Source organism: Amblyraja radiata, chromosome 15 (genome assembly GCF_010909765.2).
Source record: "Amblyraja radiata isolate CabotCenter1 chromosome 15, sAmbRad1.1.pri, whole genome shotgun sequence".
Taxonomy (NCBI): domain Eukaryota; kingdom Metazoa; phylum Chordata; class Chondrichthyes; order Rajiformes; family Rajidae; genus Amblyraja; species Amblyraja radiata.
This window is the reverse complement of record NC_045970.1, coordinates 27,631,426-27,646,671: the sequence shown is the minus strand read 5'-3', so window position 1 is coordinate 27,646,671 and position 15,246 is coordinate 27,631,426. Positions and strand designations below refer to the sequence as shown.

The following is a 15,246-nucleotide window of genomic DNA, read 5'->3' as shown; positions in this document are numbered from 1 at the left end:
TCTTTGTAGCCAATCAATCATAAAAAAGAAAGGGCATCAAATTGAAATGTCAACTTTGTTTTTCTCTCCATAGATGCTGCCTGACCTGCTAAGTATTTCCAGCAATTTCTGTTTTTATGCTGGAAAAACTCAGCAGGTCAGACAGTGACAGTGGAAAGATGGGCAGTTAACATTTCAGGCCGAACACATCAGAATTGAGAAAGAGAGAAACAAGTTAGTCGAGCTAGCAAAGAAGATGGATAAAGGTGATGGGTGGAACATCAGGAATTTCTCAGATAGGGTAAAAAAAAGTGACATTTAAGGAGCAGTTAAGATCAGACAAAGCTTCATAATTTGAATAATGTGTTGCTAATTTTGTACAGTCTGACTGCACAAAAAATAAAGGAAAATGGATGGTGGGGAATAATGGCTTGTTCCCGAATGTAGGAACATTTGTTATTGAATCCAGGAAGCAGTAACTTTCCCAGATGGAAGATGAGGTGTTGATTCTCGTGTTTGGTGCAGGAGGTCACAAATAGAATGGTTAGAGAGGGAGTGCAATGGGATCAGGACTACATTTTAGACAACTTGCTCTTTCTTTATAGTTACATGGGAACTGCTAGGGTATCTCTGCCTGCCATTCTCTTTTTCCCCATTCATTTTTTTAATATATAGCCAGACTACAACATTAACAATCCTGAATTTTATTTGTTTTACTTCATATTTCTGAAATCTGTGTTTTTTCTTTTATTTTCAATTTTTGAATTTCAAACAAAACCTACAAGCTGTCAGTTTGACCGAGCCAGATTTATGTATCTTCCAGCCTGAACATGGCATGGATTAGTGGCACAGCAATAGCAGCTGAACAATTTTACAGACATTTGTAGAAAGTATAAAAATAAATATAAGATCAATTTACCGCAATTAAAATCTTCTCCAAATGCTGCAGGGCAGACACAGTGGTACCTTTCAAAGTCCTCTGAGATGCAAGTCCCTCCATACTGACAGGGCTGTGAATCACATGGATCTGTAAAGGTTTTACATGAAATATTGTTAGGATGTTCAATGGTACTGCAGTACTGTGTTCTCTTTGAAAAGGAGCTGACATGTCACTGCTCACAAGTGGGCGACACAGTGGTGCATCGGTAGAGTTGCTGCCTTACAGCGCCAGAGACCCGGGTTCAATCCTGACTACGGGTATCGTCTGTACGGAGTTTGTACATTCTCCCCATGAGATCCGAGATCTTCGGTTTCCTCCCACATTCCAAAGGCATATAGGTTTGTAGGTTAATTGACTTGGTATAAATGTAAATTGTCCCTAGTGTTTGTAGGATAGTGTTAGTGTGCGGGGCATGCTGGTCGGTGCGGACTCGGTGGGCCGAAGGGCCTGTTTCCATGCTGTTTCTCTAACCTAAACTAAACTAAAGTGATTGATAAATATTCAGAGTAAATAACAGGACATGTATTGATTTATAACATAAAGAATGGCACGAGTCCTCATATCCCATCACCCAGATTAGATCGGGGTTGTAATCACTAGTAATCTTTTTTTTCAATTAATTAGCATTCAAATTTTTGAATTAAAAATAATCTGTTCATTTGATCTCAAGTATCAAAAGTGTTTATTTGTCTTCTGCACCCGATACGAACTGGAATTTGTATGTTCTCCCTGTGACCGCATGGGTTTTCTCCAGGTGCTCCGGTTTCTACACACATTCCAAAAACGTGCAGGTTTGCAGTTTAATTAGCTTCTGTAAATTGCCCCTAGAGTGTAGGATGCAAAACCGGGATAACATTGAACCAGTGTAAACGGGTAATCATTGGGTTGGCGTGGACTCGGTGGGGCGAAAGGCCTGTTTCCATGCAGTATCTAAACTAAACCTAAACTATAACTATGACATTTTACTTCAGATTTTATTTCAGCTTTACTAGCTCAAAAAATGCTCCTATGAACAGAAATATCTTATTAATATTTGGCACCGAGTCACTGAAAAGATCATTTTAGACATTTTAGTAATTTCCTATGGAAAGTTCAACAGGAACTGAACAAGAAGCACATAACATGGGATAAAACTAGCTTTTATGAATTGCTAAATTGTCCAATGTAGCAAATGAAAGTCATAAAATCTGAGAACATAGATGAGGTTCACTAATTTAATTTATGAACCTCAGATTATTGAGGTGCGTATTATTGTGTTTTAGTTTAGTTAGACTATACAATATTAGCAATACTAGATTTCATGCTCTAATGGAGACTAGTTACACATAGAAATACAGTATAAAATTCTCAACATAAAACAATATTATAGGATAAAATGGTCTACCACTGGCATAACATATTCCGGAAGTGGCAGCGCTGTGAAACGGCTGCGGCTCGCCTGCAGTCTGTCTGTTTTTACTTTTTTTGTGTCGTTTTTTTTTGTCTTGTTTAGTTAAACATTTGGTTATTAGGTTGTGTTATGTGTGTGGGGGGGGGGGGGGGGGGGGGGGTGAAACAGGGCTTTCTGTCTCTCCCTTCGGGGGAATGCGACTTTCTTGTCGTATCCCCCTTCTCTTCCCCCGTCTGCGCTGAGGCCTAATGGCGGAGCTGGCAGCCTCCAACCTGCGACCGACCTCGAGGCTCCAGAGGTAGAGCCAGCCATGACTTACCAACGCGAGGCTGGCCGTCTTCGAGCTGCGGCGGCGTTCGGGCAGCGGCATGACTCGGCGCTCCGGTGAGGGTGGACGGCGTGGGGCTGAGACACTCCTGTGAGGGCTGCCTGGCTCCCGGCGCGAAGGCGCTCCCGTGTGGGCGGCCCGGCTCCCGGCTGGAAGGCGCTCCCGTGTGGGCGGCCCGGTGCGGGGCGGAGACGGTGCTCCGGTGGCTGAGGCGGCGTTCTGGCGGCGGCGACCTGAATCTGGGGCTCGGCCGCGGGCCAGTGGACGACATCGTCGGGAGCTCGCAGGTCACAGGCTGGTGCCTGTTTTCCGGAGCTGCCGTGGCAACAGCTGCGTCCGCTGGACTGGAGGGCGGCAGCTTCGACCACCCCCGGGCCGCGGAGCTTGAACCGCGGGACTGACTTACCATCGCCCGGTGGGGTATCGCCTCAGCGCAGAGGGAGAAGAGGAGGGAAGAGACAGCAACCCTAAGACTTTTGCCTCTATCACAGTGAGGAGGTGTTTGGTGAACTCACTGTGGTGGATGTTAATTTGTGTTTATTGTGTGTTGTTTATTATTACATGTATGGCTGCAGGCAACGACATTTTGTTCAGACCGAAAGGTCTGAATGACAAATAAAGGATTCAATTCAATTCAATATTTAGTATCACATTTAATTTATTTTAAAAAAATGTTTTCACTTAAACATCAAAACTAACCGTTTGTCTAGGCTAATATGTGTGAAAGTATATCCAAGAAATAAATACCTGGGCACGTGGTTCTGTAGCATCGAGCAAGATGTGTCTTATAAACCCGCTTCCAACTGCAAGACAATATTCCTTCCGTGAGCAAAGTATTTCTATGCACAATGTAAAATATTATGAAATACTATTTGGAGTTTTGTACCCTCTTTCTACTTTGGAACGCTCTCTAAGTAAGTAATTCTTTAGTTAATCATTTTCTAAATCCATTCACAGTGGATTTTGCAATTTAAAAAGAGATGTTATTTTACAGCAGAGTAGTGACTGTATGTGGGAATGTAGGATTGCTCTGATTAATGAATCAGGATAACAAATAATCTTTCTCCTCCAAAGATATCTGCTTGTTACCTAAAGAAAGCTCGTAAAAGCATTCGCCGTGATGTTCATACTTAAAGTCTTTTGAAAATGTATGTATATATTTTATGTTTCTTTATTATACAATCCATCACTTCTCCAGAAACATTTTAACAAATGAAACTTACCTCAAACAGGTTACTAGTGATTCTCCAATGCTCCTCCGATAATTGCAGAATTATGGATTCAGTGTGTTTTCCCTTAGCTGATATTAGAGTAATGGATTCCTTGATACACAGTTTACACTGCCATCCCAACCTGTTCCAATGTCTACCCTCTGAGACAGACTACATCCTTCATAGTTAAAGAAGATTGTGAACTGGCTGTAAGCACCGACCATTTCAGTCTTCCTCCAACAGTTTAGAATGCCTGCCCTAAATAGCCATCAAATATCTACCTCAACATTTGATTGCTCGTTCAGAGCTAATTCATTTTCCATCCATTACTTTAAAAACTCGTCTCCGCTAATCAATGCAACAGCAATTGGACAACTTCATAATCTTAGACAGGATTAGGTGATAATACATGTAAAATGCTTCTTAGCTCTTTCACTGTCATGCTTGCACCTACATTCCTTCCTCTGGCTCACAATTCACACTACTTCTATTCTCATCCCCTTTTTGTCTTTTCATCTCTGGCTTTGTCAAACCATCTGCCAATTAACCCCCCCACCCCACCTTCATCACCTTAACTCACACATCACTCGCTAAGATTTGTCCTGCTCCCACCTCTTTTCATGTTTTCTCTCCCCCACCACAATCAGTCTGAAGAAAGGTCCCAACCCGAACGATCACCTATCAATGTTCTCCAGAGATGCTGTCTGGCCCGCTGAGTTACTGCAACACTAAAGCTTACAAAATTCTTAAGAGGTTGGACAGGCTAGATGCAGGAAGATTGTTCACAATGTTGGGGAAGTCCAGAACAAGGGGTCACAGTTTAAGGATAAGGGGAAAGTCTTTTAGGACCGAGATGAGAAAAACATTTTTCACACAGAGTGTGGTGAATCTGTGGAATTCTCTGCCACAGAAGGTAGTTGAGGCCAGTTCATTGGCTATAGTTAAGAGGGAGTTAGATGTGGCCCTTGTGGCAAAAGGGATCAGGGGGTATGGAGAGAAGGCAGGTACAGGATACTGAGTTGGATGATCAGCCATGATCATATTGAATGGCAGTGCAGGCTCAAAGGGCCGAATGGCCTACTCCTGCACCTATTTTCTATGTTTCTATGTCTTTTCTTGGAAGCCAGCATTTGTATTTCTTTGTGTCTCCATTTCAGGACAAAAGTTGCTGACCTGTAATAAGGACACAGTGTTGAGATGGGTCCACCATATCCATATGATCCCTTCCAGCACATGAAATTCCCTTTGAATTCCTTCACTGTTTCTAGTGATTTCCGTTGACAGACATGGGATTCAAGTTTGCAAGCTGAAAGGAAGCACATTGCAAAGTTTTATACATATTTAACAATATTGGAAGACTCTTCCTATAAGAAAATGTATTCCTTCTTAAGAAGTAGTGACCATCAGTGGTTGGGAAGATTATGGTAAAGTAATTAGAATATTTGTGCTCCTTATGGTCACACAGAAGTCAAAGATATGTGTCCCATTTGTGAATATCCTTGCTAAAAGTTCTGCTGAGGTCCTATAGTAAAGAGCCAAACCTGAATTTGTTTTGCTTCGAACAGAAAAACTAACTGCTCAAATAAAATTTAATCCAAGACTCAAACCAACCTATCACTAGGCAGGGCCTCTTAAAATAATTTTTATTACCACTCACATTTCAGAACGGTTGGGCAATAGTTGGGCAAATCCTGCCAAGAGAATTATTTTATTGTGTTTTCTATACATATTTTATTATTTTACCGTATGCTTCGAAACAGATACCCTAATGTAGGTTAGATGGTACTCGTGGATACCTACTATTGTAATGTTGAAACTATTACAAGGAACAAAGCTCCTAAAAGTGGAAAACAAAAACATTTTGGAAGGTTTAATAGAGAAACAAAGAATGGCAGATGCTGGTTTATTTTTAAAAAAGACACAACCTGCTGGAGTAACTCAGCGGGTCATGCAGCATCTCAGAAGAACATGGACTAGTGATGTTTTGGGTTGGCATGCTTCATGTCTGAAATGAGTTACTCCAGCACTCTGTGTTGTTTCTTTGGAGGGTTTAAGTTGTACTTGAGAAAAATTAAGTTTTTATATAATAGTTTGAACAGTGTTCCAAAATAGTTGGAGCTAAGACACTCTGCTGCAGGTTGAGCAATAGGAAATATATCCACCACTTTCGATTGATTGAATTGATTGAACCATACAGCATGGAAACAGACTCATCAGCCCACCAAGTCCACGCTGACCATCGATTACCCATTCACATTAGTTCTATATTATCCCTCTTTCTTATCCGCTCCCAACACCCTTGAAACAATTTACAGCAATTAACCTACAACCCGCATGCTTTTGTGAAGTGGGAAGAAACCAAAGCATCGGGGGGAAACTCCAACGGTCACAGGAAGAAGGTGCAAACTCCACAAAGACAGCACCTGAGGTCAGGAAGGAACCTGGGTCTCTGGCGCTGTGTGCCAGCAGTTCTACCAGCTGCACTACTGGGCCCCTCAAGAAGATAATTTTAAAAACAAATGCAACATCCTGAATGTTTTGCGGCTTGAGAAAAGTTACCAAATTCCTCAACACAGATTTAGGAGTTTTGATAAAACAGAGAGATATTACCTGGTGGAATAGCAGAACAGATGTCAGAGCTGGTCAACGTTGTGTAGAGGCCATTGACAGCATCATCAAAGTGTTCTGCAAACAGCACATGGCTGTCAGTGGGCTCACTCGCAAGCAAATTCAACTCCTCCCATCTGTGAAGAGAGCAAGGATTACATAGAAAAATAGAAAATAGGTGCAGGAGGAGGCCATTCGGCCCTTCGAGCCAGCACTGCCATTCAATATAATCATGGCTGATCATCCAAAATCAGTACCCCGTTCCTGCTTTCTCCCCATATCTCTTGATTCCTTCAGCCCTAAGAGCTATATCTAACACTCTCTTGAAAACGTCCAGTGAATTGGCCTCCACTGCCTTCTGTGGCAGAGAATTCCACAGATTCACCACTCCCTGGGTGAAAAGGTTTTCCCTCATCTCAGTGCTAAATGGCTTACCCCTTATTCTTAAACTGTGACCCCTGGTTCTGGACTCCCCCAACATGGGGAACATTTTTCCTGCATCTAGCCTATCCAATCCCTCAAGATTTTTATAGGTTTCTATAAGATACCCTTTCATCCTTCTAAATTCCGGTGAATATAAGATTACAATGGAAATCAACTCACATTTTGTTTCCACAAGCACTCATACTGGTTCAATGCTTCGGAAGGAACTGCAGCTGCTGGTTTACACCGAAGATGGACACAAAATGCTGGAGTAGCTCAGCGGGACCGACAGCATCTCTGGATAGAAGGAAAGAGTGACAGTTCGGGTCGAGACCCTTCTTCAGACTGAGCGTCAGGGGAGCATAAGAGTGTAAGTGGTGATCTCTGACACTTCTTTATCTCAGTAACTCCCCTCTCCCCTGACGCCGAGTTACTCCAGCTTTTTGTGTCCATCTGGTTCAATGCTTGTTGGGCATATTAGAAATAAGAACATCTATATTTTGTATAAAGCAAAAACTTACAAAGGAATGGCTGGAAAATGTCAATAAATATTAATTAGTCTTAGGGAAACGAAATTTAACTTGCAATTCTAACTTTGAACAAGATAGATTATTTAAGCAAAATAATAAAATAATTGGAATGTACATATCACCACTGTCAAAAGATTTTGAAAGGAAGTGAAAATAAAAATAAATTGCAAATGCTGGAAGGGGTCTTTGCTCTAAAAAATTAACGATTTATTTTTCCACAGCAATGCTAACTTGTTGTGTATTAGGGTGGAAACAGATGCTTGCTCCTAGTTATACCAGGTAGCAAACACCAACACAAAGCTCACCTACAGTTTAATTATTTAAGCATGGAACAATTGCGCTTTCCAAAAAAATTATTTGAAGCCTGATCTCTTAGCATCCAAGTCCACAGATGCTGCAAAAACCATGAAAGTATCTCATTTGGAGATGATAGTGGATTCAGCATCCATTTTGGGTCAAAAATGACTTCTGAGTCAAAGCATTTTAGCTACAGGTTCAACACAACCATTCAGCCCTCGGGCCAACCGAGAAGCAGTCAGTCCGTAGGACCATAAGACGTGGGAGCAGAATTAGACCACTCGGCCCATTGAGTCTGTTCTGCCATTTGGTCATCGCTGCTCTTTTCCTCTAAGCCCCATTCTCCTGTCTTCTCCCAGTCGCCTTTGACACCCTTGCAATATGGGTGTTTGTAACGCATTCCCGTGCTTTTTTGTGGACAAAAAAGTTGCCGCCGTGCCCCTTTAATAAATATATGCAATGCGGCCAGAAAACAAAATAATGCCATTTAACTTTTTAGAGATATCAGTGCACTTTGCTAGCAGGTACTGTCCCAAATAAAAACAACTGATGCTTTCTTAAAAGAGATTATAATTAACATTTTATTTAAAAACTGGCCTTTCAAATAAAAAGTGAACACATAATGGTAATGATTTTGACTTTAGTGTCACTAAAAATTCATAAACTATGAATTCCCCCCCCCGCAAAAAAAAATGTTTTCTGTTATTGAGGCACTATGTTAAGTTGCTGGGAGTATGATTTTTGATGTTATTGATGACCAATCCTGTAAGCAAATTCCTTACCTGGGAAACTTGACTCCGACAGCAAACACAGTTATTCCAGTTTCTTTCACCTGTGCTGCCACTTGGGTCACATTACCCTGAGATTTGCCATCAGTAAGAATGATGAGAATTCGAGGGACGGATGTATTTCTTGTATCTGCAAATCCTTTTTGAAGAACATACTTCAAAGCCGGGGCAGTCTGCGTACTTCCACCCCTGAGTTAATAAAGTAAATGCAATAAATGGATCAGATGGTCAACAAGGCACTAGTCTTCCTGTTCTACCCAGACCTATATTTATTCATACTTCGGAAACAATTAGTGTAATTAAAACTAAATTTGTCCATTTCATTGAATCTGCAATTGCAATATAAATGTGCTGATGCTAAGAGAATAAACATAAAACATTGAAGTTTATAAATGGTCAGTTTTTTTCATGTGAAAATGTCCAAAAAAATATTATTTTTTTTTTAAGCATTTGCTTGTGGTTAACAAATATAATCCCACCCTGTTTGAAATCAGCCGCAAATCTCCTCTTACTTAAATGTCAGATAAATAAAGGACACTCTCAGCATGTATTAGAATGGAAGTAAGGAGACTGCACAGAGGCCTTGGCTTAGTGCCAACGAACCAATGCTAATCGCTTCATGTTCCTCAAGAAATTAGCAGCAGGCTTATTTTGTAAAAGGGAAACTCTCTGTAGATTACTCATTAGTACATTCTCTTTCGCATTTAAAAAATAAATTCACATTTATTTAGAAAATCTGTGTTAGGTTTGTACTACTGTTTGCCCATTTAAAGAACATATATTCCATATTTGCTGTGGAATAATCATCCCAACTTGTTGTGCCGTACAGATCATTGCAAAGTAATTAGATATTAGTCCAGATTAGTATTAATTTCCTTCCTCTTCCCCCAGAAGAAAAAAAATAACAAAGGGGTCATAATAATATTGATTGTTCACGAACATTGCAGTTTTAAGCTGTACAGCTTTAAGAATTGCGTCATCTGGTCGGGCTCTCTCTATGCACTGCATGGCTGGTAGTCCTCTTGTTATCTCAGTTGAGAAGCATCTTGTCCATGGTTAGTATTTGGATCTGGGCCATCTAATGGTCAGTTTTTCATCAGAGTAGATCAAGTCTCTCTGTGTGCAAATAAACCATTGCTGTCTCTCACTATAAGTTTTTCTTTAGTTTAATAAAATACCTTTGTTTGTTTGAATCACTGACTACTTTCCAGTATTTTACAGTGAACGAGATAATGAGATATTGTATCAGAAAAGATGGCTGACATAAGAATGAAAATTAATCTCTGTGTTTGGATCTAATTTTAGAGTATTCTGTTCAGTTTTGGGCACCATGTTACGGGAAAGATTTGTCAAGCTTGAAAGGGCGCACAGAAAATTTACGAGGATATTGCCAGGAACAGAGGGCCTGAGTAATAGGGAGAGTTTATGCAAGCTATGACTCTATTCCTTGGAGCGCACGAGGATCTTATAAAGGTGTACAAAATCATGAGAGGAACAGATCAGATAAACGCACAGTCTCTTGCCCAGAGTAGGGGAATCAAGAACCAGATGACATGGGTTTAAGGTGAGAGGGGAAAGATTTAATAGGAACCCAAGGGGTAACTTTTTTTACGCAATCGGCCCATCAAGTCTACTCCACCATTCAATCACGGCTGATCTATCTTTCCCTCTCAACCCCATTCTCCTGGCTTCTCCCCATTACTCTTGACACCTTTACTGATCAAGAATCTGTCAATCTCTGCCACCCAATGACGTGGCCTCCACAGCTGTCTGTGGCAAAACAGATTCACCACCCTCCGTCTAAAGAAATTCATCCTCATCTCCTTTCTAAAAGTACATCCTTTTATTCTGAGAACACTTTGATGCTGGAAAAATAAATACTGACAAGCAAAGCTATACAGAAGGTGCTGAAATATTGGACTGCACATACCACAATCTAGGTTCCAAGCAGGTCATGATAGATGAGGTTGGCCCATCCTGGAGGATGGTGATCTGAAAGAACAGCCCAATGCCTTAAACTATCTGAAGAGACTTTGTGCTTAAGCAAAGCCCAGCTGGGATTGTTTTTATTTTAATTTATTCATATTTTGGATCTGGGCATTGTTGACAAGGCCAGCATTGATTGTCCGTCCCTAAATCCCCTTTAAAAAGGAGATGGCATTGATGTACAGAGGGTTTGGAGTCCAACTTCATAGCCCCCCAAAACCTTTGCCACATGCAGTGCTCTCAATCATTGCTTGTGAATTGAATTGGCTGATGACTGGTTTCTGAGATGAAATCCATAAAGGTCTTACAAATACTGTACTTTTAGAAAAAAGGTTGCATACCTAAATATAATTCTCGTAAGTTGTTCTTTTACTTCTTCTTTCGTTAAGTAGGAATTCAGATAAAATTCAACTTTAAGCGTTGAACTATATTGAATTGCTCCAACTCTGACCTGTGAGGAGAAAGTCATTCTAAAATTATTTTAAATTAAAGTATTAATATTTTTATTTCTCCGACACAACAAGTGCTCCAGCGAGCATCAATGGCGTACAGCCTAATGATCAATAGTGTCACTGTTGTAAGAATTACAATCTTTATGCAAGTAATGTATTGTGGCAAGCAGTTATTGAAATGGGAGAGTGCTATGTCTTTCCTAAATAGGCACAATGTCTTTGGTGAAATCTGTTTTATTAAATTCCAAAACATTGAAGGGGAACTGTGGTTTTTTTTTGCAATTAATAAGACTGTTTATTTCCTCCCGTATCACTTGCCCAGGTCAAAGAAAGAAACAATGGAGACACAAGGAACTGCAGATGCATGAATCTGGAGCAACAAGCAATCTGCTGGAGGAACTCAGCATGTCGAGCATCATCTGTAGGTGGAAAGGAGTGGTTTGCATCCTAACCTTGCATCAGGAATGAGAGCTTAGAGGGGACACAGAGAGTATAACGAGGAAAGGGAAAGTGTCGAGGTAGAAGCTAGAGATGATTAGTTGATTGAGGAAGGATAAAGGATGATAAACATAAGAAGCCAGGTAGGAGAGGGGGAGGGGAAAGAGTGAATATGGGAGGCAGAGGTAGGTGGATGATGGTTGGAAGCATGAGACTGCACATTCTCACAAAAAAGGGGAGAAGCTGGAGGAAATCAGCTGACCAGGCAGCCGCTGTGAAGGGAAATGGACAGTTGACATTTTGGTGTCGAGCATCTTAGAATACAAAGTTCAGCATAATTACTGCAGGACACGGATAGGTAATATTTTGGTTATTCCTGAGGAAGATTACCACAGATCTTCCATTTAACCAAACAATTTATTGGTGGATAGCATTTTTCAATTTGAGGGGGAAATAATTATGTTCTGACAGCTACTATAACATCCTGCATGATTTCACTGCTACTATTCATCCATTCATTTACATGGTTTATTGTTGAAACTTAAAAGATAATTTATTCTGTCTTTTACCAAATTTCATGATATCTCAAAAAGGTCTGTATAATTCACCAACAATGTTCTACATTCTCCAGTAATTTTATTTAACAAAAATAAAAGATAAATATATCTTAAAGCAAGCAATGATTTGTTACCATGCTAACTACTTTGATATTATTTTACATATCATTCACAGTCAGCAAGTGGTTAAGGGCCAGTCCCACTTGGGCGTTATTTGCGCGTCATTTACACGACATCATTTACGCGTCACAACGCGTGCGTGTTGTGCATTACGCGTGCGTGTTGTACATTACGCGCGCATGGGCGTGGTGAGACGTGATGGTGTAGGCAGAGACGCGCGGCGCCCCAGGATTTTGGGATTCTCAAAATCCACGCATGCCACCTGCGTGACGTACAAATGACACCCAAGTGAGACAGGCCCTTTAGAAGCAGTTGGAACATTATGTTAGCAACAGGGAAATCAGTAATACTGGTCTATCCACCACATTTTTGGAGTCTATTTTTAATACCTTTACTAGAATGACAGTGGCTTACCAATTGAATATTTTAACGTGACTCCTGCAATGAAAACTAGAGCAAGTGATAATGGATAGATCTAGTTACCAATTACCCAAGCCAGGATCATCGCAATACTTCATCTGTAGCCATGACATTTACAAGAGTCTTTTAATGTGATAAGTGCTGAATGACCTAACAACGACTCTGACTTACCCTGCCAGGATTTATATCCAGAGCATCACAAAGTTTGAGTGCAACATGTTTGGATCTCTCAAAGCTGCCCTTGCCGATACTGTATGATCCATCCAACATGAACAGTAAATCGATGGCCGCTGAGCACTGCATCACTATCAAAGGAACAAGTTCTTAGATGGCTCAGAAATTACATTAAATTTAGCAAGATAATGTAGAAGGACACAGCTGCAAACCATAGGATTTTCTCTAAATCAGTTCTAACACTATCTAACCACCCACATTTCCATTGAACAGAACCTACTTCCACATTGTATGATTCTCTTGTCTTAACATGCTGACGGGGTCAAGGAAAGAGTTTACATCGCGGCCCTGTTTCCACCAATCTTTCCACCACCACGCACAAGAAGCACGAGACGCAATTGCATGCAGATGCCGGGAAGTGTGTTCAGCTCTGGCTGAACAATTTCTGATCTTGTGATGTGGACTCGATAAGAAGAACATGCTGACAGTCGGAAACAGTGGAAATTCACGATTTGTTATGGTACCAGTTTTAGACTGTCTCTTTCCCTTGTCACCTATATTGGCGTAAAGTCTTACTGGACCTACGCACCTTGGGGAAAGCCGCCCCAGATTTTGTCCCTCACCTTCACCCTGGCTGTGTGCTGGGAGTGTGAACTGACACTTAAGCTTGGGCCTCAGGACATCTAAAGGGCCGTCCCACTTGGCTGTCATTTGCACGTCACGCAAATGGCGCGCGAAGATTTTGTACATCACAAAATCCTGCACGCCACGCACAGTTGCGCATCACTGCCTATGTCATTGCGCACCATGCGTGCATCACATGCGTGTCACGACGCGCGCATCATGCGTCGTGACGCATAAATGATGTTGTGTAAATTACGCGCAAATGACGGCCAAGTGGGACAGGCCCTTAAGGCTTCAGTGAATGATGCAACCAACATCCCTAATGCCAAAAAATGCACTTTAAGGAAAGGTTTTTTAAAAACAGATTTCATCCTAAAAATATAACAACACGGTCAAATTTCATCGTATGCTTTCTGCGACAAGTTTAAGTGGCAAATAATAAATTAAAGTGACAATTCCTTGAAAAGAGGTTCGGCCAACTGGACATGTCCCATAATCTTCCCCATCAGCAACACGGACTAAAAAGCTGAATCTGACCTTAACAGTTGCATTACAATCACAGGGCAGCATGGTGGTGCAGCGGTAGAGTTGCCACCTTACAATGCCATTGACTGGTGCTGACTATGGGTGTTGTTTGTATGTTCTTCCCGTGACCGGTGTCGGTTTTCTCCAGGATCTCCGTTTTCTTCCCACACTTCAAAGACGTACAGGTTTGTAGGCTAATTGCCTTGGTAAAATTGTAAGTTGTCCCTCGTGTTTATAGGATAGTGTAATGTGCAGGGATCGCTGGTCTGCACTAGGGCCTAGGGCCAAGGGCCTAGTTCTGCGCTGTATTTCTAAACTAAACTGGTCCACCTATACCTCTCATTCATCGTCTCTGCTGCATTAAACTTATTTTGTCCTCTAATTCTCACTTTTGTCAAAGGGTCCTGGACCTGAAACATTGACCGTTTCTCTTTCCACAGACGCTGCCTCACCCAACATGCATTTCCTGCATTTTCTATTTCTTGACAGATGTGGGGAAGTTGAACGTGAGCCGCTGGTTTCATGAAGTTAACAGTGAAGCAAATAGCTGATGTCATCCAGCAACACATGTCAATATGTAATTCATCAGGTATCCTTTCATTCCTTCATTTTTGGGTATGGTTTTATTTTCTTTGGAATCTGCCACCTATTCCACATGTTCCATTTACTTAGCTGTATTTTTAATAACATAAGGATCATCCAATCAAATTACATGGTATCTTTGGCAAATTACCATTGCAAAAAAAAGATACCTTCCTTACTTTTATAGACAAGTGCTTACTCGTACAAAATATGGCTAAGCACTCAAGTGTAATATTTACTGATAACATGCAAAATAGCAAACAAGTTACTTTCACCTCAGGAGATTAATGACAACAAACTGATTGGATTTACAGATGTACATACAAAATTAAAATAAAGGAAAATCAATATTTGAATGTATGGTAAATAAATGTGTTCTTAATTGTAAAGTATATACCAGCTTTTCAGACAAGTCTATACGTCAAATTATAGCTGTGGATATTGTTGGCTAATAGTTGTTAGACAAATATTTATACTGTAGCAGAAGTGGAATCGGTTTTTCGGCGTCAAATGCCGAATTAAGATTTATGACTTTAACTCAACTAATATTTAACTTAAAAGCAGCTTGTCTTTAGGCGAACTTCAAAAAGCCCAAGAATGTATGACAGTGCTTTTACCTGTTCTTTGTAATTATATGTGGAATTCTGCTTGCTATTTTGAGACCCTTCTATACTCAGATAATTTGAAAAATGATTCACACAGTCACCTACATTGTCCAGCCGTGGAAATCTTCACAATTGTTTCATTGTCAATGTCAAGTTTTTGCAAGCAGAAGAATGGTAAAACTGAAATGAACAAAAAAAAGAGTTAAAATTCTGCAAAATAAGGATTCTCATTGGACAAATGTAGAATAATTTAAAAAAATAGGCAACACA

At 40.7% G+C, this 15,246-nt stretch overlaps 1 protein-coding gene across 2 annotated transcripts in view; it reads right to left on the bottom strand.

Moving 5' to 3' along the window:
- The window catches only part of vwa2 (von Willebrand factor A domain containing 2), a 44,174-nt gene that overhangs the window by 14,462 nt on the left and 14,466 nt on the right, over nucleotides 1-15,246 (bottom strand). For both annotated transcript variants that reach the window (XM_033033926.1, XM_033033927.1), the window contains exons 3-10: nucleotides 15,082-15,156; nucleotides 12,638-12,771; nucleotides 10,821-10,930; nucleotides 8,488-8,682; nucleotides 6,459-6,592; nucleotides 5,022-5,154; nucleotides 3,385-3,440; nucleotides 899-1,006 (exon numbers count right to left, since the gene is read on the bottom strand). In XM_033033926.1, the coding sequence (XP_032889817.1) occupies nucleotides 899-1,006; nucleotides 3,385-3,440; nucleotides 5,022-5,154; nucleotides 6,459-6,592; nucleotides 8,488-8,682; nucleotides 10,821-10,930; nucleotides 12,638-12,771; nucleotides 15,082-15,156 (945 nt within the window). The remainder of the gene's footprint in view (nucleotides 1-898; nucleotides 1,007-3,384; nucleotides 3,441-5,021; nucleotides 5,155-6,458; nucleotides 6,593-8,487; nucleotides 8,683-10,820; nucleotides 10,931-12,637; nucleotides 12,772-15,081; nucleotides 15,157-15,246) is intronic.